At 40.0% G+C, this 27,142-nt stretch overlaps 2 protein-coding genes across 2 annotated transcripts in view; one reads left to right on the top strand and one right to left on the bottom strand.

The window, feature by feature from the left end:
* LOC130911812 (glucose-6-phosphate 1-dehydrogenase-like) lies at positions 1 to 25,159 on the top strand. The gene is made up of 12 exons (XM_057829378.1): positions 1 to 478; positions 7,650 to 7,687; positions 7,761 to 7,869; positions 11,134 to 11,351; positions 12,831 to 12,989; positions 13,376 to 13,501; positions 13,579 to 13,672; positions 13,787 to 13,973; positions 16,257 to 16,492; positions 16,564 to 16,640; positions 16,711 to 16,803; positions 20,496 to 25,159. The coding sequence occupies exons 1-12, from the start codon at positions 347 to 349 to the stop codon at positions 20,581 to 20,583; spliced, it is 1,557 nt and encodes a 518-aa protein (XP_057685361.1). The 5' UTR covers positions 1 to 346; the 3' UTR covers positions 20,584 to 25,159.
* The window catches only part of zgc:158263 (ceramide kinase family protein), a 27,367-nt gene continuing 24,219 nt past the window's right edge, over positions 23,995 to 27,142 (bottom strand). The window contains exons 12-13 of the mRNA XM_057829377.1: positions 26,054 to 26,352; positions 23,995 to 24,209 (exon numbers count right to left, since the gene is read on the bottom strand). Coding sequence (XP_057685360.1) covers positions 24,128 to 24,209; positions 26,054 to 26,352 — 381 coding nt within the window. The 3' untranslated portion in view covers positions 23,995 to 24,127. The remainder of the gene's footprint in view (positions 24,210 to 26,053; positions 26,353 to 27,142) is intronic.

Here is a 27,142-nt window from a genome sequence, read left to right on the forward strand (position 1 = left end):
TGAATGAATGAATGTCTTAAATCCCTTCCATTTTACATCGTGCTTCATTTCTATTAACTTTTCTCAGTGGCTGCCATTAACGGGGCCGGACGTCCAATCCATGATGACTTGGAGTTGGAGGGCCTTCAAAATTGATCTAGCGCCGACGATGGCATTGAAAAAAGATCATTCAAAGTCAATTCTCCTAGTTTAAATGAATTGGACGTCTGTTCGGAATTTGTAGTGTCTGCTTTTCCTAGTAGGTGGCAGCATCGACCCATTTTGCTTATCAATCTTTTCTCCTTTGCGTGCCTGCGGCAAGGGGGGCTGTGCGTATGTGTCATGTCCCCACAGTGAGTGAAAGCTGATGGACGCAAAAAAGGAGAAAAAGAACACGGCGCCGTTTAGCCGCTCGGAGGTTTTCAGCCAGCTTAGGAGGGAACTCCATGGGCAGCTACAGTCCGATCGTTCCAACATATTCATCATCCTGGGAGCTTCGGTCAGTACAACTCGTCTCATGAATGTTATAATCAATGTTTCTTCAGTTCATTCAGAGTTGTTGGTTTTGAGTTGAAACCAGAACAATGCAGGAAAAGGACACTTTCTATCTACTACTAACAATAAGTTTAAGCACGTTTTAAAAGGGTCTCGTTAGTATGCATCAAGTCACATGCACTGTTGCACATGTATTCACTTGTAAATGGAATGTGTTCAAAGTCCAGAAAGTTCTCTCTCTCTCGCTCTCTCGCTCTCTCTCAAAAATGACCTTTGCATCCCTCATTCATAGATACTCCAATAATATGCTTGTAAACCCACGAATCATATAATTGCAGCCTCAGAATGAGCAAAACACGCAGATTATATTAGTATATTTACATACTTGGAGAAAAAAAAAATAATTGCCTGTCATTGACGGCGATAGACGTCCAACAGGGGCGCCTCCAGAAATTTTTCATAGGAGTGGCCAGATGGGGCCACTTAAAATCTTGGGGTGGCCAAAACTAAAAGCCATAATCTCAGGTTTTCATTATTTTATTGCAGTAAAAAGGTCAGGGGAAAACTATCAGAAAGCCTTAAGGACACGGCTACTGATATATATTTGATGTTACTAATGATTTAATTTGCATAGTCCATAACTGTCCAGTCAACATTTTGAGTTCCACAACAATTTTGTTTTATTTTGTTATGTATATATTAGGCATAAGGTGTACATTTAACTAGGGCTGTCAAACGATTAACATTTTTAATCGAGTTAATCGCAGCTTAAAAATTAATCGTAATTAATCGCAATTCAAACCATCTCTAAAATATGCCATATTTTTCTGTAAATTATGGTTGGAATGGAAAGATAAGACAAGACGGATATATAAATTCAACATACTGTACATAAGTATTGTATTTGTTTATTATAACAATAAATCCACAAGATGGCATTAACATTATTAATATTCTTTCTGTGAAATGGATCCACGGATAGAGAGACTTGTAATTCTTAAAGGATAAATGTGAGTTTGTATATTGTGACTAAATATTGCCATCTAGTGTATTTGTTGAGCTGATACTGTAGCCACTTAACTGTTCTGCCCAAATGCATGATGGGAAGTGGTGCAACCATGACTGTTTGTGGTGGCTGCAAATGCTTTATCTTCTCTGCGTTGGGTACACTACAGGGTGTTAAGAAAAAGATCAACTCCTGTCATTCTTCCCCACGTAACTTCCTACAATATTTATAGTTACTGTGGGAGAGATGACAAAGCTTTTGCCAATTAAAAGCACGGCCCCAATGAATGCTTGCTCTACTCCACTCTGCCTCATATCTCTATATATAAGTAAAACGGCGCCATTGTAGGCTGTTTGCGGCATTGCGTGAATGAGTCGTACCGCGAATGCGTTAATTGCGATAAATATTTTCACGTGATTAATTTAAAAAAAAAAATTACTGCCCGTTAACACGATAAATTTGACAGCCCTACATTTAACAAAACAAAATAAATGCATTAATTTGGGATGAGATGCATAACTGATGCTACAACAATCTAACGATATATTGGCAAGCGGGGTGGCCAATGGGGTGGCCAACCAATTTATAGGGGTGGCCACGGCCACCCCTGGCCACCCCCTGGTGGCGCCACTGACGTCCAATCAAATTTGACTGTGGGGCGGGGCTGTATATCACCATCCATGGCAGTGAAACAGGATTACTCAATGCCAGCCATTCCAGTCCAAATTGATTTGATGTCTATCACTGTCTATGGCAATGAATGTGTTAAGATTTAAAAATCACTTGTGTTTTCGCATTCAAGTACATGCTTCATCAACTTAAGAAAGTTTTTTTTTTTAAATATATAGACTTCACTATCAGTTGATGGGACACTGCCCGAGACATAGGCGGAGTTTGACTTTTTTTGGGGGGGGGGGGGGGTTACAACATGTTGATGACCCAGTAACACAGTGTCATCAAAAAAATTAACTTACAAGAATATTCACAATAATAAGTTGACAATAAGCGTTTTTTTGTTTCCCATCATTATTGATCAGAATTCTAAATCAGGCTGCTTAGGCAATACTTTTCGCCAAGATCGTCAACCATTGAATATGGTGTCGTGCCAATGTAGTTACCCCAGTCAAAAATTGTATCCCTTGGGCGGGGCTATATGGAGGTAGATTTGTGTCTTTATTATTCAATCAAAAAAAAAAAAAAGTTGCTTCAATCAAAATATATATTTTCAATTTTAAAAAAGTCACATCAATTAAAAAAAAAAAGAGTTTGAATGCAAAAATATCTGAATCATTCAATCCCAAAAATAGTTGCTTCAATCAAAAAAAAAAAAAAAATTAATCAAAGAAAAAAATCATTTGAAAAATAAAATTGCCCTCCCCTAATTTTTTTGGGGGGGGGGGATTATATGCAAAGCAAATGACCATCTAAGGTGCTAGTCACACGATCTGTTCGAAAAAAATTTTTGACCCATTATAAAAAAAATTTTTTTTGTTCATTTCATTCCTTTTTGTTGCAGTTTTATTGCTTTACAATTTTTATATATATAGGAAAGTCAATTTCATGCAATGATATTTTTCAGCCACTTAAAATTCTAATTTTTAAACCCAGAGCCACGAGCGACCTAAAACCGAAACAGGCACCTCCCTTAGGCATATAGGAGTCTCCATGAGCAGCAGCATCAAAAAATTCAAAGTCGTTCCCTTATAAAATCCTGATTATATTTGTTTTATACAAATATATAAAACATAAATATATTTGTCCAGAATAGCAACAGTTTTTTTTTATTTAGTGTAGGTTTTCAACAGGTAATAAATCACACAATTTTCACATCAGAAACGTAAGACTTGAGGAAAGCATACAGAATCATCGTAATTTTACTCAACAAAAGCAAAATTTGCATTTTTCTATATTCAATCACAACTTATTTAGGTTGAATTCTGATGTTACTATTGCCTCTGCACGAAGGGACGTCTTGCCGGCTATCTGGTCCTCGTTGTTTTTATATTGAAATGCAATCAAATAAACCACGTAAAAGGCCATCTTTTTTTTTGTATGGATGCAGATATGCCTAAATTACTACTTTTTTTTTCTTCCAAAAAAACAGGCAGTTGGCTGAAAATTACCTGATCATTTGAATGTAAACTTAGGCTACTGTGTATGGATACAACATGGCGGCCATCACAAAACAAACAGCTTTTTAAGTTGAAAATTCTTTTGAATAAATAAGTGCATCCTGCAATTTCAATAGATATGAACATAGAACAGTCTAGATCAGGGGTGTCCAAACTTTTTGCAAAGGGGGCCAGAATCGGTGTGGTAAAAATGTGTAGGGCCGACCTTGGCTGACATCCTTTACGTAGAACAATATATTTATGCAAATTTTAGCAAGCCATTCTGTGTGTCACATTTGCTTTGTTATTTTTTTTTTTTTTTAATCAATAATTTCCACAAAATCTTGCAACTAGCCTTTGTGGCGTTCTCTTTCATCTCTTAGGCTCTTGCAAAATACTGCTGCTGTAAAATTAAACTAGCTTTAAGTTGCTTCAATTTTGCGCTACGTATCTTCCCTGTAATCTTGTCATACATGTCAGCGTGTCTTGTTTGTTAATATCGCCTCACATCGAACTCTTTCAAAACAGCAACTGTCTCTTTGCAAATGAGGCAGACGCAGTTTTTGCGTATTTTAGTGAAGAAATAGTCCAATTTCCACCTATCCTTGAAGCGTCGGCCGTCACAGTCAACTTTCTTTTTTGTTGTTGTTGTTGATTGTCGCCATTTTAGAAAATTGGGTGTAAAGGGTCATGCGGGGTAAAGTTGTTTAGAGTGCTGCCACCTTGTAGTGGGTAAATGAGGAGCAGCATTTAGTGTGTAAGCTACTTCATATGCTGGTAGCAGTACTGCTGACCAATTTATTAGGTCTGTGTGCGTGCCAGACATTATTGATTTTATGACAGAGGCTGGGGGCCGGATGGAATTTGACCACGGGCCGCATTTGGCCCCCAGGCCGCACTTTGGACATGTCTGATCTAGATTCTTGGTTAAAAGCAAAAATCCGGGTAGTTATCATTCATTTTACGTAAACATTTCGAGCTATAGTTACGTTATTGTGTAAATCCAACGTGGCGGCCATCACAAAACAAAGCGCTTTTTACGTTGAAAATTCTTATAAATAAATGCAAGCATCCCTGAATTTCTATAGATGTGAACATATAGAACAGTCTAGATTCTTGCTTAAAAGCAAAAAAAAAAAAAAACCCCCAAAAAACAGGCAATTATCATTCATTTTACGTAAATATTTTGAGTAGGTGTGTCAAACGATTAAAATTTTTAATCGAGTTAATTACGGCTTAAAAATTAATTAATCGTAATTAATCGCAATTAATCGCAATTCAAACCATGTATAAAATATGCCATATTTTTCTGTAAATTGTTGTTGGAATGGAAAGATGAGACACAAGATGGATATATACATTCAAAATACGGTACATAAGTACTGTATTTGTTTAATGTAACAATAAATCAACAAGATGGCATGGCCATTATTAACATTCTGTTAAAGCGATCCATGGATAGAAAGACTTGTAGTTCTTAAAAGATAAATGTTAGTACAAGTTATAGAAATTTTAGATTAAAACCCCTCTTAATGTTTTCGTTTTAATAAAATTTGTAAAATTTTCAATCAAAAAATAAACTAGTCGCCCGCCATTGTTGATGCCAATAATTACTTACACGATGCTCATGGGTGCTGAAGCCTATGAAATCAGTCGCACCCAAGCGTCAGCAGAGGGCGACAAAACTCCGAAAAACACAACAAGTACACATTTCACTGTGCTGTCATTTTAATGTATGAGCGGGGCATGTGCGTTAATTGCGGCAAATATTTTAACGTGATTAATTTAAAAAAATAATTACCGCTCGTTAACCCGATCATTTTGACAGCCCTAATTTTGAGCTAAAGTTATGCTCTTTTTTCAATGCATTTTTTTCACAACGTTTCAAAGTGCATGCATGGGGCTATTTTATATAATAATTACCTTGAATCCTTGACCAAATTACTCTTGAAACACTCCTGCCTGTTTGTATGCAGTAAAACTCAGCCTTTTTCCACTTAGATTCATTTGAACACAGCGTGTGTTTTGAGTTTATCACAGTGAAAGCCAAATGCTCCGCCTGGGTCGGCCCCCAACGGGAAAGTAGCACAATGTTTGTGGGAGCCGTCTTGTCAACTAATGGTTATGTCTATGATATATATACAGTGCCTTGCAAAAGTATTCGGCCCCCTTGAATCTTGCAACCTTTCGCCACATTTCAGGCTTCAAACATAAAGATATGAAATTTAATTTTTTTGTCAAGAATCAACAACAAGTGGGACACAATTGTGAAGTGGAACAACATTTATTGGATAATTTAAACTTTTTTAACAAATAAAAAACTGAAAAGTGGGGCGTGCAATATTATTCGGCCCCTTTACTCTCAGTGCAGCAAACTCACTCCAGAAGTTCAGTGAGGATCTCTGAATGATCCAATGTTGTCCTAAATGACCGATGATGATAAATAGAATCCACCTGTGTGTAATCAAGTCTCCGTATAAATGCACCTGGTCTGTGATAGTCTCAGGGTTCTGTTTAAAGTGCAGAGAGCATTATGAAAACCAAGGAACACACCAGGCAGATCCGAGATACTGTTGTGGAGAAGTTTAAAGCCGGATTTGGATACAAAAAGATTTCCCAAGCTTTAAACATCTCAAGGAGCACTGTGCAAGCCATCGTATTGAAATGGAAGGAGCATCAGACCACTGCAAATCTACCAAGACCGGGCCGTCCTTCCAAACTTTCTTCTCAAACAAGGAGAAAACTGATCAGAGATGCAGCCAAGAGGCCCATGATCACTCTGGATGAACTGCAGAGATCTACAGCTGAGGTGGGAGAGTCTGTCCATAGGACAACAATCAGTCGTACACTGCACAAATCTGGCCTTTATGGAAGAGTGGCAAGAAGAAAGACATTTCTCAAAGATATCCATAAAAAGTCTCGTTTAAAGTTTGCCACAAGCCACCTGGGAGACACACCAAACATGTGGAAGAAGGTGCTCTGGTCAGATGAAACCAAAATTGAACTTTTTGGCCACAATGCAAAACGATATGTTTGGCGTAAAAGCAACACAGCTCATCACCCTGAACACACCATCCCCACTGTCAAACATGGTGGTGGCAGCATCATGGTTTGGGCCTGCTTTTCTTCAGCAGGGACAGGGAAGATGGTTAAAATTGACGGGAAGATGGATGCAGCCAAATACAGGAACATTCTGGAAGAAAACCTGTTGGTATCTGCACAAGACCTGAGACTGGGACGGAGATTTATCTTCCAACAGGACAATGATCCAAAACATAAAGCCAAATCTACAATGGAATGGTTCAAAAATAAACGTATCAAGGTGTTAGAATGGCCAAGTCAAAGTCCAGACCTGAATCCAATCGAGAATCTGTGGAAAGAGCTGAAGACTGCTGTTCACAAACACTCTCCATCCAACCTCACTGAGCTCGAGCTGTTTTGCAAGGAAGAATGGGCAAGAATGTCAGTCTCTCGATGTGCAAAACTGATAGAAACATACCCAAGCAACTTGCAGCTGTAACTGGAGCAAAAGGTGGCGCTACAAAGTATTAACGCAATGGGGCCGAATAATATTGCACGCCCCACTTTTCAGTTTTTTATTTGTTAAAAAAGTCTAAATTATCCAATAAATTTTGTTCCACTTCACGATTGTGTCCCACTTGTTGTTGATTCTTGACAAAAAATTAAAATTTTATATCTTTATGTTTGAAGCCTGAAATGTGGCGAAAGGTTGCAAGGTTCAAGGGGGCCGAATACTTTTGCAAGGCACTGTATAATAAAATAATATCAAATAAATAATGATGAAATATTGAATATTACTTGTTTTATGTACGGTGCAAATTAGTGACAAACAGTCACTACTTTGCGTCTATAGGCATCAAAGGGTAAATCCTTTTGACCGATTCAAAATGTCATACCTCGTGGTGGAGAAACAATGATTCATAATTATTATTATTATTTAATTTCGATGCCATTTATTGATTAATCTTTTGTTTAAAAAATACAAACTGGTTGTTCTTCTGGCCAACATGCACCATCCCACCCTTTTGATCCTGTAGGGAGATCTTGCAAAGAAGAAGATATACGCCACCTTATGGTGAGTCTGATGGTACTTAAATTCTCTAAATTAAATTAAGACTGCTTAGACTTAAGTGTGTTCTCTCTCTGAGGTGGTTGTTCCGAGATGGCCTGCTCCCAGAGGACACCTACTTTGTGGGTTTCGCCCGCTCTAACTTGACAGTGGAGGATGTCATGGCAGCATGCCTGCCTCACATGAAGGTAGCTCTTGTTGGTTTTTTCTTGTCTTCAGTAACTCTTTCAATAATATCACTTGGCCTAGCAACTCAACTGTATGCTTATATACAGTAACATTTCTATGCTTTTAAAGACAAAGCTGATTTTTTCATGTAACATCATGGGACGTCAAATGAATTGCACAAATCTGATTCATATTAGGGTGCAATTTCCAGATTTCTGAAGCACTGTACATTTTTGGAGAAATACCATGTAGTTTGGAATGACTAATATTAAAGGTGCTATAGACCCTACTCACCAACGTCACAGAATGACGTTTTGCTGTATCCGGCCGCCATATTGTCCGTCATTGTTTATCCGTATTCTCAATGGTTTCAATTTGTTGTGCAATTTATAGTGCAATTCATGGAAGCCCCGGTGCTTTCAGACACTGTAAACTCATTGGATGCGTTGCATAAAAGGCGTTATGTGGAAAAGCTTCAGTCTATCCATTCGCCAGATCCATATTTGATGCCTAAATCGATATTTTTCGACCCGCTGTCTTCGCCCTCTCTGCCTGACATCTGCTACCCTGATATCTACAACTATCTTGTCCACACAAAATCAGCCTATTCTCACGAAAGTTTGAAAAACATTAAGAGCAGCACTCTAAGCAACATTACCCCGTGTGACCCTTTACTTTCAATTTTCTAAAATGGCGACAATCAATTTAAAAAAAAGTTGGCTGCGATGGCCGACGCTTCAAGGATAGGTGGATATTGAACTATTTCTTCAATAAAACACGCGATGGACGTGATAATATTACCGAACAAGACACGCTGACATGTACGACAACATTACAGGGAAGATACGCAGCGAGAAATTATAGCAACTTGAAGCTAGTTTAATTTCACAGCAGCAGTATTTCGCAAGAGCCCGAGTGTCGAAAGAGAACGCCACAAAGACGCGATTGTTGAAATTATGAATTTAAAAAAATAATAATAAAGCAAATGTGACACACAGAAGGGCTTGCTAAAATTTGTTTAAATATATTGTTCTATGTAAATCAGCCAAGGTAGCCCCCCGCATTTTTACCACACCAAATCTGGCCCCCTTTGCAAAAGGTTTGGACACACCTGTTTAACTGATGATCCGTAGACGAGGCCAGCTTCTTTCACTTGGTACCAGCTAAATATTATTCAAAATATAATGACGGTGGAAGAAATAAGCATCTTGAATTTGAAACTGCATTTTGTCGGCGATTAGCCTCGCAATGATCTTAATTATGGTTGTCAGCCCAAAACCCTCTAAATATATATTAAATGCATCTTACCAGATATAAAATGACTACTACATAATCCGTGGTGATCGTTTGGTGCCCAGTTTTCTCGTCGAATTGCAGAAGTCCATCTCGCTCTCCTCTCCGGGTCTCTCGGAATACGGTAGAATTTCAAGTCTCTCCGTCTATCTTCTCTGTTACTGCAACCAACCGCCATACACGCCTTCACCATTATGATTATTAATGTTAACGAGCAGAAAAACACGCCATAATAGGAGGAATTTACATAGCGGTAATGCGTAAACACGATGACCTGGCGGACAATATGGCGCGGAGGCGTGGTTGTGACATCATGTGAGTGGGGTCTATATAGAGTTCGTCACTTTTTTACTCGCAACTGCCACCTCCGGCCTGAAGCATAACTGCAGCCTTGGTAAACTCGAATATGTTGTGCATGCCTGTACGAGCATGAACATAAAGCAACGAGCGTTTGGGTCAAATCAGCATCAAAACCGGAAAAACAACAAACATGATTGTTTCCTTTTAGTAGTCATAAGTGGGTTAGAAATGTCTTTTCGCCAAGCAGAGACTAAGGCGGACGCTCTTGTCAAGTAGTGCTGCTACTGTGTGGACGTGCACAGATGCGTGTTTACCCAGAGTGTTCGACATGAACACTGTTTATTTAAGGAAGAAAAAGTGGTTTTTTTGGCCAGTCTCAGTTAAAATTTCAGGGAGTGGATTTTCATGCATGGAGTGGAAAAGTATTCTAAATAAACACTAAAAATTCCTTATAGTACCTTTATATTATCTGGCCATAATAAGCATTGTAAAAGTCGGGGGAGGAGAAGGGAAGCTTACAAACACAAGAACACAACAAAATATGGGTGTGTCTGTATAATTTGGGGGGTTGTTTTGCAAAAGGAGGGACTGTGGCACTTGACAAATAGATATCATAAGTAAAGAATACAGGGTGTCCATAAAGTCACTTTACCATTTCAAAAAAATTATTAAAAATGCAATTGATTGGATATTTTATTCAGATTTATGCTATTGTATTCAGCGTTTATGGAAGTTTTTTTTACCTCTTGTAATACACTTCTACATGGGCACCATTAGTTGCACGAAGCACTGTACTCCATTTCTTGCCATGTTTGCTGTAGCATAGTCTCATCAATTGTGACAGTGACATCAGTAATCCTTCACTTAAGGTCAGTAATGTCCCTTATCTTTGTTCGATGCACGATATCTTTAAAATAGCCCCGTAGAAAGAAGTCCAGGGGAGTGATATCTGGTGAACGTGGCGGCCAAGGAATTGGCCCATCCCAGCCAATCCGTCGGTCTGGAAATGTTTGATTGAGGAACCCATGAACATGCAGCCCCAATGTGGTGGTGCACCATCTTGCTGAAAAATGATGGTTGATTGAAGGTCATTCAGTTAGGGTGCCACATATTCAGTTAAAAGGTTAAGGTAAGCATTTGCAGAAATAGATGTCTCGATGAAGAAAAATGTTTGTAAGCGTACGGTTTTTGTGTAGGACCTTGTGCACTGTTGAACGCGGTAGCTGTAACTGTGTGAAAGCAATACGGATGGACTTTGTGGGAGAACGAGAAAAGGACTGTCTTACACGTTCAATGTTTTCATTAGATGTTCTTGGTCGCCCACTCCTTTTTTTTATCTAACACTGTCCCTGTCACCATAAATTTCTTGTGCCATGCACGAATTGACGGACGTGATGGTGGATCTCTTCCATACGTAGTTTCGCTGAGTCTGCCTATCCGATTTTGTTTCAATAAACCATGAGACATAATGTAATTAAAAAAAAAAAAACCTTAATAAACACTGAATACAATAGAACAAATCTGAATAAAATATCTAATCAATTGCATTTTTAATAATTTTTTTTAAATGGTAAAGAGACTTTATGGACACCCTGTATTATGTGTTGCATTTCTGCTTTTCACCATGTCTTCTATAACCAGATCTTGCGATGTGAATGCTGTCGACTGAGTAATGTTTTCCTTGTCCCGAGGTGACTGATAGTGAGGGTGAGCGCCTTTCCACCTTCGTCAGCAGGAATTCATACCTGAGCGGTCGCTACGATGACGCTGGTTCGTTCCATAAGCTCAACGCTCATGTGTCCTCTCTGCCCGGCGGACCTGAGGCCAACCGGCTCTTCTACCTGGCTCTGCCCCCCACTGTTTACCGCGACGTCTGCACAAACATCAGCGGCCACTGCATGAGCCCCAAGTCAGCACATACATTTCCATTGATTTTTGTAACATCTACTGTAATTGTGTAGCATGTCTTTCGCAAAGTTGAGCGTGATTGCCTCTCACCGAGCTTCTTTCTTAACAGTTCCTGACAAAAGTCTTGTCGCTTATCCATTTTGTAGAAGCAATTGCTAATAACCTGACTTTTAATTATTCAATTGGTTTTCAGAAATGGCAGATCTCCCCTCACCCCCATACTGGATGTAACCCTAGACCAGGGGTGGGCAAACCGGTCCTTGAGGGCCGCATTGGGTCCTGGTCTTTGTTACAACTGACCCAGCACAGATAGTTTAACCAATGCGGTTTCAGCAGAAATGCGAAGCACCTGACTGCAATCGACTTATTGCACTTGTAAAACAGCAGATTGGTGAAAAGGTGTCCTCTTAATGGGTTGCAACAAAAACCCGCACCCACTACGGCCCTTTGTGGAATAGTTTGCCCACCCCTGCCCTAGACCATGATTTTGCCACCACCAAACTTCACTGTTGTCACTGAGTAAATCTCGGATCCATGCGGGCTCCAGTAGGTCTACTGCAATATTTGCGGCGACTGTGGTGTAATTCAATGGAAGATTCATCTGAAAAATCCACCTTTTGCCACTTTTCCAGCTTCCATCCTTTTGACAGGCTGTGGGCCTTGGAAAATGCCACACGGTTTTTTAATTGTCTGCACCCTGAGAGATCTGCAGGGTGAAAGGCAACATAAATAGTCTGAAATATCAACAAATCTTAGGTGCCTTTTACATTCCAAACCATAAAAAAGGACAAATTCTGCAGCAGGATGGTGCTCCATCGCACACTTCAATCTCTACCTCAAAGTTCCTCAAGGCAAAGAAGATCAAGATCCTCCAGGACTGGCCAGGACTGGCCAGCCCTGTCACCAGACATGAACATCATTGAGCATGTCTGGGGTAGGATGAAAGAAGAAGCATGGAAGACGAAACCCAAGAATGTTCATGAACTCTGGGAGGCAAGACGGCTTCCTTTGATGTTCCTGATGACTTCATCAATAAATTGTATGAATCCTTGCCGAACCGCATGGATGCAGTCCTTCAAGCCCATGGAAGTCATACAAAATATTAAATTTGGATATCACAGCACCACTACGTAATTTGCTTATATTATGAAACATATTTTTGTATTTCAATTTTCACACTACTTTCTGTAGGCGACAAAACTTTTGTCTTACCAAAATTTGACCTTTATGTCTTCATTAAATGATAGATCTTTTTTCAGTGAAACATTCAACATCATGTACATTCAACATCATTTGGGAGGGTCTTAGCTTTCATATGAGCCATTTCTGAAACCAATTAAATAATTAAAAGTCAGGTTATTAGCAATTGTTTCTACAAAATGGATAAGCGACAAGACTTTTGTCAGGGACTTTACATCCATACAAATGGATTACAATGAAAAGCACAGGGCCTTACGATAAGCATTCATGTACCCAACAGAGGTTGGAACAGACTCATCGTTGAGAAGCCTTTCGGACGGGACCTGAGAAGCTCCCAGGAGCTGTCCACGCACATGGCCTCGCTCTTTTCAGAAGAACAGATCTACCGCATTGACCATTACCTGGGCAAAGAGATGGTGCAAAACCTCATGGTGCTCAGGTAGCATGTTTGAGTTTATTGCAGTGAAAGCTACCATGTCGCTCAGCCTGGCGTGGCCCCCTAAGGGGTTCTATGGAAGTCTATGGATAACTATTTCACGAAAATACGATAAATAGAAGAGAGGACATAAATCTGCTTTAGACATTCTTTTGGAATACTGCTTGATGATGTCAATTCCAGCATATCATGAGATTCACGGTATTCTTCTTCTACTGTGCGTGATAAGGTTATGGTAATGGGGTTTCATGCATTTTGTATTTGTGGGAGGGGGGGCTCAGGGAAAGTAAATTTACTCAGAAATTATAATATTTTGTATGTGGATTTAAAATTTGATGGCTGGGACTTCAGTGTCCATCAAATCTGGAATGGTCCTTCCCTCCTTTTAGGTTTGGCAATCGTATCTTTGGGCCCATCTGGAACAGGAACAGCGTGTCATGTGTGGTGCTCACCTTCAAGGAACCATTTGGGACGTATGGCCGTGGAGGATACTTTGATGACTTTGGAATCATTAGGTGAGCAAGATGGCCCTACGCTATGAGTGAGAGGCGTGGTCTTTTCTCTAGTTTGGTCTTCTTTCTTGTGAACGCAGAGACGTGATGCAAAACCATCTCCTCCAGATGCTTTGCTTGGCGGCCATGGAGAAGCCCGCCTCCATAGGGCCAGATGACGTGAGAAATGAGAAGGTAACAGTGATGCTGTGTTAATGAGACTGTTCTTACAGTACATGGTTGGTTATACATTTAAGATTTTTATATGTACAATGTCAATCCTTGTTTTTTATTTGGCCTGTGCTCAAGGTGAAGGTGTTGAAGTGTATCGCTCCAGTGGATGCCTCCGAGGTGCTGCTCGGGCAGTACGTGGGGGATCCCGAGGGCGAGGGCCTTGCCAAGATGGGTTACCTTGACGATCCCACCGTCCCTGAGGGCTCTTGCACTCCGACCTTTGCCATCGCTGTGCTTTATGTGCACAATGAAAGATGGGACGGTAAGGGATTGTCACTTCAGAATTGAAGGATATTTTATGTCCGGAAATCTGTCATCATTAGGGTGACCAAATGTCCTCTTTTGCCCGGACTTGTCCACTTTTTCCATCCTGTCTGTGGCGTCCGGCGGGTTTTTTTTTAATTCATGAAAATGTCCAGTTTTCATCACTTTTCACAGGACCAATTATCGTGTGTTGAAATTAACTGACGCTTTGCACAGAATATTACTGTGCTACCTGTGATGTGTTCCCAGAGAGCCTGCCCAGTTGTTGAGACTTTTATTAAGATCAATAGGTATATAATCAGATGCTCATGTACCTAAAAGAGTAATTAAGTCGAAAATATATTTTTTCTACTTCGGATACCAATTTGCGCAGTCACAGACTGGCTTTATCATGGCGACATTCCCAGACAAACCTTCGTCACTTCAGTAGCTCAAGGCTAAATTTGCCTTTCGACAACTGTTGACTTCTGTTGGAGCTTCGTACTGTTGTGATCTGTAAAACCCTGTTTGGTGTTGCATTGTTGCACTGCCGATGATTGTAAACTTTAATAGCAATATTTGATTTTTGCCTCGGCTACTCACTAATAGGATAGTTGTCAATGAGCTTAGGCGGACAAGGCATTATGGGAAATGTAGTTTTGAACTGCTGCATTTGGTAACATGCTGGTCGAATTGTTTGTTACTTTATTTCAGTTATTGTTTGCGTGCAATCTAGAACATTAAATGAGGATAACAATTGAGTGGGAATTTGTCAAAGACAATTGTATTGATAGTAATTTCTAAAAATGTTTAGTTGTCACATAACCTACTGAGTGTATTGACTGGACTACACTTCCATGGGTCTGCATTATATTCATAAAATAATTAGCTATTAGATTTTGAACAACTTCTGTGTAATGATGATGTTGCTGACTGATTATATGGAGGTAGATTTCTGTCTTTATTATTCAGTCCAAAAAAAAGTATAAATAAAAATAAATTTTCCAATCTAGATGGAGGATGCACTTTTAAATATATTAAAGTGATAAGGCATCTTTGAGTGAACTTCGAGTAAAATGTAGGTATCCCAAGGCCGAACAGAGTGTCCTCTTTTTTTGGAAATCAAAATATGGTCACCCTAGTCATCATCATCTTAGGAAGAGCGACATGTACTCCTTTTTTTACGGTGGCGTGTGTAGCCGGCTGTGTAGACCGGTTGGAAACTAGATCGCGAAGTGTACAGTCCCTGACAAAAGTCTTGTCGCTTATCAATTTTGTAGAAACAATTTCTAATAACCTGACATTTAATTATTCAATTGGTTTCAGAAACCAATCAGATCTCTCAGGGTGCAGACAATTAAAAAAACGTGTGACATTTGCCAAGGCCCACAGCCTGTCAAAAGGATGGACGCAGGAAAAGTGGCAAAAGGTGGATTTTTCAGATGAATCTTCCATTGAATTGCAGGAGACCTACTGGAGCGCGCATGGATCCGAGATTCACTCAGAAAACAGTGATGTTTGGTGATGGCAAAATCATGGTCTGGGGTTACATCCAGTATGGGGGTGTGCGAGAGATCTGCAGGGTGGAAGGCAACATAAATAGTCTGAAATATCAACAAATCTTAGCTGCCTCTTACATTCGTAACCATTAAAAAGGACAAATTCTGCAGCATACTTCAATCTCTACCTCAAAGTTCCTGAAGGCAAAGAAGATCAAGATCCTCCAGGACTGGCATAAGGACTAGACATTAATATCATTGAGCATGTCTGAGGAAGCATGGAAGACGAAACCCAAGAATGTTGATGAACTCTGGGAGGCATGCAAGACTGCTTCCTTTGATGTTCCTGATGACTTCATCAATAAGTTGTATGAATCCTTGCCGAACTGAATGGATGCAGTCCTTCAAGCCAATGGAAGTCATACAAAATATTAAATTTGGATCTCACAGCACCACTACTTAATTCGCTTATGTTATGCATCATATTTTGTATTTGAAGTACATTTTTCTGTTCAACTTTCACACTACTTTCTGTAGGCGACAAAACATGTCTTCATTAAATGATAAATCTTTTTTCAGTGAAACAAATATATTTTTGTACATTCAACATCATTTGGGAGGGTCTTAGCTTTCATAGGAGCCATTTCTGACACAAGTTGAATAATTAAAAAGTCAGGTTATTAGCAATGGTCCTTGACTTTTGTCAGGGCCTGTACATATTAAGAGCTAAGCTAACATCTAGCTTTAATTCTGAATTTGTCAGCCTCTGAACGATGATGGTGTCTGTTTTTATTCCCTCAAAGGTGTGCCTTTCATACTACGTTGCGGTAAAGCCCTAAACGAGCGCAAAGCTGAGTTACGGCTCCAGTTCACTGACGTGCCTGGGGACATCTTTGCAAAAGAATGTCAGAGGAACGAGCTGGTGGTTCGCGTGCAGCCGGACGAAGCAATCTATCTAAAGATGACCACCAAGAGGCCTGGGGGTCACTTCAGGCCAGAGGAAACGGAGCTGGATCTCACCTACAAGAGCAGATACAAGGTGACCAAGAAAATATCCATTGATGCGTGCAAAGCATTTCCAGACTAACATTTTGCGTCTCTTTCTGGCAGAACGTGAAGCTCCCAGACGCGTACGAGAGGCTTATACTGGATGTCTTCTGTGGCAATCAGATGCATTTTGTTCGCAGGTTTGAAACACTCGTTTCACCAGTTGCAGAAAATGTTGTGCACTCACTTTTGGGTCAACATCTCGCTCAGCGATGAATTGCGGGAGGCTTGGAGAATTTTTACCCCGCTCCTCCACCAAATTGAAGAGAACAAGACACGCCCTTTAGCCTACAAATATGGAAGGTAAGTAGTTTTTTTTTTTTTCGTTCGTTCCTCCTTTTTTTCTTTAAATTATGAAAATGAAATCATCAACATTGTTGGAATTCTAAGCACTCTCTTAGGCTTTTACTGAATTTAAAATCCAAAGTACTACTCACGCAAACGAATGATCCTTCGTATTGAAACCTCCATAATAGCTCAACAAACAGTAGTTTCACCCAGTTATGACTCATTAGCAGAGGTGCGGGAAGTGGGGTTCTGAGGGTGTTGCAGCATCCCCTGGTGTTGGGGAAAAGGGTGTTTTGGTAGATTCTATTTTTTGTTGTTTTTGTTAAAAAAAAAAAAAATCAATAAATAAAACATTGAAACAATAGCGTGTTTAACTTTGGGGATCAAATATATATGTTGAAAAACTTTTGTTGTTGTTGTTGATCACACGGTCACCACCTGTCACCTTGCTTGCTACCAACTACCAAGTCTCGTTGGATAAGGCGCTAAATTGGAACGGAAAAGTTAACTGTTGACAGAGAAGGCGTTAAAATGGCACAAATTAGCGATTTTTTTCTTTACAAAAACAGCAAAATTTTTCTAGAATTCGAGGTTGAAAATGAAGTTGATTATGATAGTTTATAATAGTGCCCAGCGAGGAAATGTTAGCTGCAGATTGAGACCGTGGAGAACTTCAAATAGTTTAACCAGTTTTGAAATGCGCCCCGCTCCCAACTCACTGATTAGGCTGGGACGCGAACCAACGCCACGCTCTTTATCGACAGTGTAGGGACACTAACCTCTGCGCCATAAAGCTCGAGCCAACGGTACAGCCGCCAGTGTCCCTACTTGAAGGCATCGGAGGGAAGGTTTTCCACGCACCGCCTCACATACCTGCGTGTACCTGTCACACTCACCCCCGAAAACCTACGCTGCCGATCCGGGTCACGGCACCAATGTAGCCGGTTTTGAAACGCACCGCGCCCCGACACGATCCGCTCCCACCTCACTGACTAGGCTGGGACGCGATTGCCTGGTATACCAGACTCACCGCTGTTCCAGCAATTGAGTCTGGCGACCGTCCGGCGGATCAAATTCCGAGGGCGGAGCAAGCCACAGCAAACAGACAACGGAGTGGACCAATCAGCGAGGGGCAGATGTGACGTTGTTAAAGCGACAAGTAATTAGCGTGAGCGGAGAATGGAGAAGCTTATTCAACATGGCTAGCGCGAGCCATGTTGACTGTTGTCAGTGACTTGTTTCGATGTGTTTTAGGTAATTTAGAACTGGTTTTACCGCGGATTGGAACATATTCTCGGCTCTCCCGTTCGCCATCTGTGTTGTTGTAGAACGACTTTCGGCGCGCAAGAGTGGCGTTACTCGTTAAGAACACGTCATGCCAATGAACGAATCTGATTGGATGATTGATTTTGTACCTTGCTCGAGAGGCCGTTAATGGGCTGGGTCCCAGACTTTCTCATAGTGTTTGAAAAATACAGGGAGAATAGTCTGGCTGTGCCAGGCAAGGGACGCGAAGCCCCGCCGCGCTCACTATCGACAGTGTAAGGACGCTAACCGCTGCGCCATAAAGCTCCGGCCAACAGCACAGCCGCCAGCGTTCCTACTTGAAGGCATCGGAGGGAAGGTTTTCCACGCACCGCCTCACACACACGGAGCTGCGTGTACCCGTCACGTCACGTCACACTCACCCCCCGAAAACCTTCGCTGCCGATCCAGGTCACAGCACCAATGTAAACGGTTTTGAAACGCGCCTCAACGCGATCCGCTCCCACCTCGCTGACTAGGCTGGGACCCGAACCTACGCCGCGCTGGACAATGCGCTCACTATCGACAGTGTAGGGATGCTAACCGCTGCGCCATAAAGCTCGAGCCAACGGCACAGCCGCCAGCCTTCCTACTTGAACGCATCGGAGGGAAGGTTTTCCACGCACCGCCTCACACACACGGACCTGCGTGTACCCGTCACATTTGCATTGCAGCCATATTATTGTTTGTTGTTGCTGTTGAGCTGCCGCCATGCAGAGCACTGTTGGATATTTGTGTGCAATTTGTTGTGTTGTGAAAAGTGGGTGTTAAACCAAGGCTTATTGGACATTTTAGTTTTTAAATGTGTTTGTGTATCATTGGGCCGTCTAGCTGCAGGATTTGCATTATAATACACGGACGCTTTTATTTTCAATACAAAAACTCTAACAAAACACGCATTGTAGGTGAAATAGAACACTGTCCTTGTAGTAGCCTAGCAGTAGTACGTAAAATATAAAACATGTGTATGTACTGCCAATGTGCACGCCTTGTTTGGAGAAAGGGCGCGAGCATGACAAATTTGATCAGATCAATTTCAATCTGTTCTACGAAATTCTGACCTTATTGGACCTATTCATTCCTGTTGCGAAATTATTACGATTTCCATCCTATTTGAACTAGTTTGATCGTGTTACAGCCTATTTGGATCTCTTCGACCCTGTTACCTGTTCCACAGTGAAAAAGAAGAAAAAACAGGTGGCGGCAGCTGTCACATATTGCCACCACGATGAACACAGGTTAACAGTAGCAGTTCATATTTATGTTTATCCTTGGAAAGCAGGGAGCATTCCCATGTCGAGTAAGATGAACATGCAATGTACTCAAGCCAATTCTCCATCCCAACAGGGCAGCAATTGCCGAGGTTCTGCATTAGCTCTCTTGGGATTTACCAACGGACATGTCAAATGTCCGTCATGAGTCGATAAGCTCAAATCCGTCTAGTTCACGCCCGTCCACCGAGTTTGATGATCCAGTGACGGATAAAATTATTTCATGCAGTACAAGGAGAACAAGAGTGCAATAATGAAATAAAAAGTGAAATAAATAAATGTTTAAATAAATAAAAAAAAAAATAGAAATAGAATAAATGTTGAGATAAATACAGAAAATATATATTGGAATAAATAAATGAATAAATATAAAACTAAATGAATAAAAAATAAATGAATCATTTTAATGACACATTTAATTATTTATTTGTGAGTTGCACTCCTGGTCTTCAATAGACAAAGCAAATCCCTTATTAGCTTAATACAGGACGTGTACTTTTGTTTCTCAAGACGGGACGGTTCCTATTTTCAAGGAACGGTTGGCAACCCTACTGGCGCTGACGAGCGACTGATCTTCATCTATCTCGACTGTCCTGTTGCCTTTCAATCTGACCAAGCTTGCAGGTTCCTGTCACTGTCCAGCAGCTCAACATGTCTCGCATTGTTCCTCAAATTTCCTTCAAAACGTCCGTTGTATCCCATGAAATATCCACTGATTTCGCCATCCGCCATGCACGTGCCAATAAGTTGTTCACCTCGGATGACATCACAACTTTTCCAGAATGTAAAATCGGATGACATCGCAACTTTTCCAGAATGTAAAATGGGTGTGGCGTGAGACCACCAAAAAAAAAAAAAAAAAAACTGCATCTGGCATGATGTATATTGTTATTCAGATGAATAGCAAGAGTTTAGGGTAAAAAAAAAAAAAAAAAAACTTTAAAATATTTTACTCATGGGCTGCCATTGACGGCGATAAACGTCTAATCCATTTGAACAGCAGAACTCCCAGTTCTAAAAGGATTGGGGGTCGATTATCATCAATGGCACTGAAAAATAATCATTCACCACCAGTCCTTTCAGTTAAAATATCCAGTCTTAGTTATCAAGCTTTTTCTTGTCTTTTTTCAGTCGCGGGCCGAGGGAAGCCGATGAGCTGCTGAGGACGGCTGGGTTCCGCTATGAGGGGAAATACAAGTGGGTGCAACCCCACATGTGACACACAAACACTCACAATGTTACTGCTGACAGGTTTAAAAATAATAAAGTTTAGACAAAAATGTCACTCCTGTCTGTAATTTGTTTGATTTGGAGGTGCAGGCGAGGAGGCGGATCACGCAAAGGAAAAAAAAAAAATCTGCGAAAACCCGAGGAGTGCAAAAAAAAAAAAGTAAAACCGCACGGGGGAAAAATTATCTGGATTTTGTTGAAAAATGTTTTTTCCGCTGCCCCAACCCTTTTTTGTAAAAGAACAAAATCTGAAAACGACGAAAAACTTTTCATGGTTTTATGGTACCATTTTTTGCCACCAATCTGACATACTGTATGGCTCCTTTAAATACTGTGAAGCCTGGACTCAGGACACACCAATTCACCGGATTTTTTTGGTTTTGTTTTTCTGCAAAACAGGCCTTTGGGAGTATCGTTGAAGCTTAAGCCCCATTTGTTCAATAATTTCTTGGGTTTAAAGTATTTGTTTTCCCCATGCAATTATAATGAGTGTCAACTCTTCACAATTTTTCCTCATTCATGGCAGGTATACCATCCCTCGTGAGTAAATGTAAAGATGTTTCATCAGACAGGATTTTTTTTTTTTTCTTTAGGGGTGCAACCGATACAGATATGGATAACTTCCTGCTCCTCAATGTCAATACCAATATCGATAACAGATAATAAATATATAATTTTTTTGATGTATATTCACCTGAGTTTTTTAACACTTGGAGGTTTAAAAAAAAAATAATAGTGGATTCAACATAGATTTGCCTTTGACCTCACCAGAATTTTCATAATGACATGAACATTATTATAATAAACAAAACAAAGACATGAACAGTCTTGACTTCAAACAAAGTGCCAATATTTATTTTTCAAATAAATATAATTTGAGTCAATCACAATCAATTAGTCAATATAATTGAAGATGTGTTTCCTGAACAATGAGCACTGAACTAAAACCCAACACGTATTGTGCTTTGTCATCAGATAAAAATATTTGGTGCTACAGGAGACTGTTGTGGTCTTGGTCCATTGGTCCATGATACAACTTTCTTAACCTGGGAGACAGGTTAAGACAGCATGCCTATCAATAACCAAAAGGTCTCTCAATAACTTACTAACTTATAACTAACACTGTAAAATGCAAACATTATATAGTAAAGTTTATCATTCATTCCTCATGAAAAAAAAGGATTAATGGCTTGCCTTATAAAAATCAATATAAACGGCAGAGAGTCAACCCATATTCAATAAAGTATGAGGTTTCTTCTCTGCATAGTATAAAATCCTACCAAGCATGCTGACAGGACTAACATTACACAACAACTATTATATGTACGTATAGCATAGCACAGTGTTTTTCAACCAGTGTGCCACAGCACACTAGTGTGCCGTGAGAGATCGTCAGGTGTGCCGCGAGAAATTATCTAATGTCACACATATATATATATATATATATATATATATTGTAATGTCCGTAACTGGGTGCGGGCCCTTGAAGGGGCCATCAGACTGCAGAGTGATGACGTAGCGGGAAGCATGCAATGTGGGAGGGAGAACGGCGTGTGAGCGAAGTTAGCGGTCACATGTTGCGGATGCCGATGTTATTTTGTTTATTATTTTCCATTGTTGCCCCAATAAAGTGGGAAAGTCTTCACCGACTCCTCTAATTTCTATTTTCCCATTCGGGGCTATTACAACATTTTCTTTTTACGTCGTCGGTCGGAGATGCAGTAGGAAGGAAGGAGTAGGTAGAAAGTTCTCAGCCCTGGTTGTGTGCAGATGAGCGACGTATTGCTCGTGTCACGTTCAAAAACTGCTCGGATTTCTAGCTATCAACGACCTTGCTGTCCGCGACAATGTGTATCCCAGCATGTCTACTGCACATCATTTGGTTAGACTCGTCATGTGTTGATATTCTCAGAAGTGGCCTTTATATTTTATGCATATGTGACGACCGTCAATCCTCCCCCTGTGTTTTATTCTAACACATTGTTGAGAACACCAAGGTGGCAAATCTCTAAATATCCGAGCAGTTCTTGAAAACGACACGAGCAGCCATCCAACAAGTTAACAACAGCGCCATGGTGCCAAGCAAGTTTAAACGTCATCTCCAAACGAAACACCCGTCGCTTCAAAACAAGTCAATGGACTATTTTGTTCGCCTTCACGAAAACACAGAGAAACAAGCAACTTTTTTGATAAAAACTACGATGGTAAATGAGAAAGCCCTCAAAGCCAGTTACCTTGTTGCTATATCCAAAAAGTCCCACACCGTGAGAGACATTAATTAACTGCCTGAAAAGTCATTGTCTGCGATATGCTCGGCCCTGATGTGGTTAAAGACATTGCTCAAGTCCCCCTGTCTGATACTTCTGAGCTTTTTCAAGCCTAACTGCTATAAAAAAATAAAAACAGAGAAAGACTGAGAGCTGTTGAAGAATAAGGATATCGACTTTGTGTTCAAGTTTCACACTGAGTAAGTATACATACTGAGAAATTATTTTATATTTAAATATACTGTACAGAAAATAATTTTGGAACATTTTTGGTTTGTGGTGTGCCGCGAGATTTTTTCCATTGTAAAAATGTGCCATGAGTCAAAAAAGGTTGAAAAACACTGGCATAGCTACTAGCTTGTGCTACTAGCCTTAGGCATTGGCTGGTTTCTACTACACAACAACTTATAAAGTCCAGTACATATGACCCTTCACCCCCGAAGTAAACATATATTGCACATCCATATGTTATAGTAAACATAAATACTTGCATCTATTTCCGTGGCGAAAAAGTAACAAAGCATTCACGATTGACAATGCTACCGCTAGACACAGCACTGTGTAAAGTGAATGAGTTTGTGGGCCAAATTATAGATGCAGTGAAATATTCTGACCGGCAGGTGGCAGCAATGCCCCGCAAATGCTCAACTTATTTCCCAGCCAGCCAGCACAGTACATATTATCGGTCCTGTTAATAATGCTATTGGATTTATTGGAATTACGTCATAATTACTATTATCGGACCAATAATTGTCATGCACCAGTAGTCTTTTTTTCCCCATTTCCAAAACACCTGACACCATCACTGTACACAGTGCATTGTAGATGTTCTCAAAAGCACAATGGGGAGGAACAAGTTCCTCCACTTTGACGGTTCATGTTTACCTGCCAGAAACCCATTATTTTTTTGTACACTGTTGCCTTGAGAAAAAGAATAACACCCTGAGAGGTATTTCCTAAACAAAACTGGGCATTTATTAGTTCCGGCAACAATTGTTTGCCATTATGTGCCCTGGCTTGAGTGGTGACCTATCAAGTGGGCTACACCTGGGAGTGGTCGGCAGCCAAAGTCAGCTGGGATAAATTCCAGCTCACCTGTAAACCTCAAGAGGACAAAGACTATAGAAAATGGATTTTTAGTTATAAAAATAAATAGTTTATTGAATTAATTCCAATGGTTAAAGACACCTTTTGGCAAGACCCTCCAGGGTGAAAGGAATTCCTTCTCAGCTGCTTCCTCATTTCCCTCTAGTTGGCCAAAGTCTTTTACAGATGGCCATTTTCTAATTGAACGGCCGCTGTGTCTTCAATGCCTCTGGCGTAAAGTCGCACCAGCTGCCCGTGGATCCTAAAGGAATGAAAAGAAAAGAACACGCTGAAGCCTTTCATTTACGTTCCATTTTCTATTGTGTTTATTCTAGTGGTGCTAATTACGATTAAAACAAAATTATTTTAATGTGTTTTTGTTGTTATTAAATGATGATTAATATGTTAAAGCCCCATCCTTGAGTTATATATTTTTTTTAATGATTAAATTTCCTTATTTTCATGAAATTATGTCTAAAGAAGACTTATTAGTACTTATTAGAGATACGGCATATTTGTTTTCTTGGTTCTAATTGATGTTGCTTAACTATTCAAATAAACAATTTGTTGCATTTTCATTTTGATGAATAATTAAATATTAATAAACAACTTCACGCGCACATTTACTCGAACAAAAATTTTACTCGCCATTGTATTGTTAAACTTTACAGTATGTAAAGATTTTACATTTTATCTTACTTTATTCCAAGTATAAAAATGAAAATGATTACCGTATTTTCCACACAAAGGCGCACCTAAAAGCCTTCAATTTTCTTAAACGCCGACATAATCCGATGTGACTTATACAGTGGTAACTCTACCAGGTCCTTGTTTGTAAGTCGAAATGGTCGTATGTCAAGCGGTATTTTCCCATGAAAATAAATTATAATCCCATTAATTCGTTCCACAGCCTGAAAACCTACACTAAATCATTGATAAATGCTGCTGATACGATTGCAAATAGCAATTACACAGAGCAAAACAAATAAATTATGAATAAAAATCAGAATAATAATATAATAATAGTAATAATAATACCTGTAATAATGTAACGAATGGGGTTCTAATGACGCAGCTGCGTTTTGTGTAGTGTACCTGAACGCACCGCGTGGCTGACTTGACAGAGGGAGGACTTTTTACTTTCTTTTTGTTCAGCTGGGGTGTACAACAAGCATGTTTTGTTGCACAAGTTCTGAAATAAATGATTAAAAACCTGACGAATCTGGCGATTTTTTTTGGCGATGATCCCACAAAATTAATCGTCACATTAACTTATTCAGACTGGCGAATGGAGATCAGAGAAGAACCGCCGAGATTCTAGACATTCTACGGCCATATTGTCAAGTCAGCGGGCGCGCCCACCATGCTCACATTTTTGTATAATTTCCAGCTTCATTTCAAAGGTAAGCCTCACCTTTTTCCATTTTTCGCCACCTGCACTAACATTATTGGAACCTATTTTGATTTCTCTTACAAGAAAATCCACTGTGCGTCGGTCTTGCGGGAAAAAGTAATTGCGGCGCTGTCATAAATTGTCGTATTTCAAGCATGTCGTCGGATGTAGAAACAAATGGCGAGTCAAATTTTACGTCGGATGCGAAAAGATCGTCGAAGTGATCGTTTGTTGAGGTACCATTCTATATGGATCAATATTGGTTTATCATGGCACGACATCCCCTTTATCGCAGCTCCATCTAGTGTTTGCACAATGCAACCCCAACCACCACTACTACTGCGTCTTATAATGCAGTGCGCCCTATACTGTATATGACAAGTTTCAAAATAGGCCACTCATTGAAGCAGCCTTATTGTGTGGAAAATACGGTATATTTAAATAGTTTAAAATTAACATGTAATGATGGAATACATTGAATAACAATAAATGTTCTAATTCATCCCTGCTGACCGCCAGAAGCGGTGCTGTAAGCACAGACTCTGGCGGTCATTCGAGATTCACAGAACAGTAGTTCCCTACGTTAACTTTAGATTTTTAGAAAGAAAAACGTTTTTGGAATTTTTTTTTTTTTGTTCTCCAGTAAATGAATGAAGTATTTATCTTCTCGTTGCAAACACCAAACAGAATTTGAGGGTATAACGTCGTCACACCTGCACTGGATGTCGGTGAAGGGCAGAATCTCGCCATCACAGTTCCACACTGACGTCGTTGGTGCTCTGCCACAGCACATGCCACACGTGACTCTTGAATCTGGCGAGCATTTGCTCCTCAGGCGCTGCAGAGATCCATTCCTGCTTAATTCCTCCACATGATATTCATTTTCCTCCTTTTCTTCCTCATCTGACGGACTGGGTTCTCGCACCACCTTGTACGCGCCATCCTCTTCGATGGAGGAGACCGAAAAGCGAATTGCCTTCACACGGTGGACCTCCACAAAGGGAAGATCAAACTAAACCAGAAAGATTTTTAGAAATGTCATCACAGTCAATAAAATACGGACTTTAACCCTTTATAGGGCTCACATTTAAATTATTGGCTGCTACTGACAGTACAAGACATCCAATCCATTTTAACGAGTAGATGCTGGCAGCGAATGATCACTCATACAAAGTAATTAACTCATTGGTTGCCATTGCCGGCGCTAGACGTCCAATCCATTTTGGGTGAGAGGGGCTAAATTTGCCTTTCCCATTATAGGGGTGTGACAAAATATCAAAATGGTGATATGTCACGATTAGAGGTGGGAATCTTTGGGCACCCAACGATTCAATTATGATTACGATTCAGAGGCTACGATTTGATTATAAATCGATTATTAATGACACGCTCCACCCCCCCGCTATTAGCTGCTAATGTTTTGTACATTAGTTACAAAAACTGTTTTAAAAAAAAAAAAAAAAAAAAAAAAAGCCTTGCAGGCTTAAATAAACGACTATTTCAGTATCAAGTTAACAGTTAAAAACAATAAATAATATACTCAAATCCCCATTCCGTATCAGCAGCTTTAAACTACATTCAATTAATTCAATGTTGTGAATCAACCATTAAAGTTGTTAAAATTGCTCCTGTTATTCCATAATTTCCCTTTTGTCTACTTTAGACAAGTGAAAGTTTTAAAACTATTTTAAAGATAGATTCAAGTCAATATTTTCCGATTTAGGAGTATTTTGGACAAAAAGTTAATTAGATTCGCTTGGAAGGTTCGCTACATCGCATCTAGCTTTCTCTACATGCGCTGC

The sequence above is a fragment of the Corythoichthys intestinalis genome, chromosome 2, assembly GCF_030265065.1.
Source record: "Corythoichthys intestinalis isolate RoL2023-P3 chromosome 2, ASM3026506v1, whole genome shotgun sequence".
Lineage (NCBI taxonomy): Eukaryota > Metazoa > Chordata > Actinopteri > Syngnathiformes > Syngnathidae > Corythoichthys > Corythoichthys intestinalis.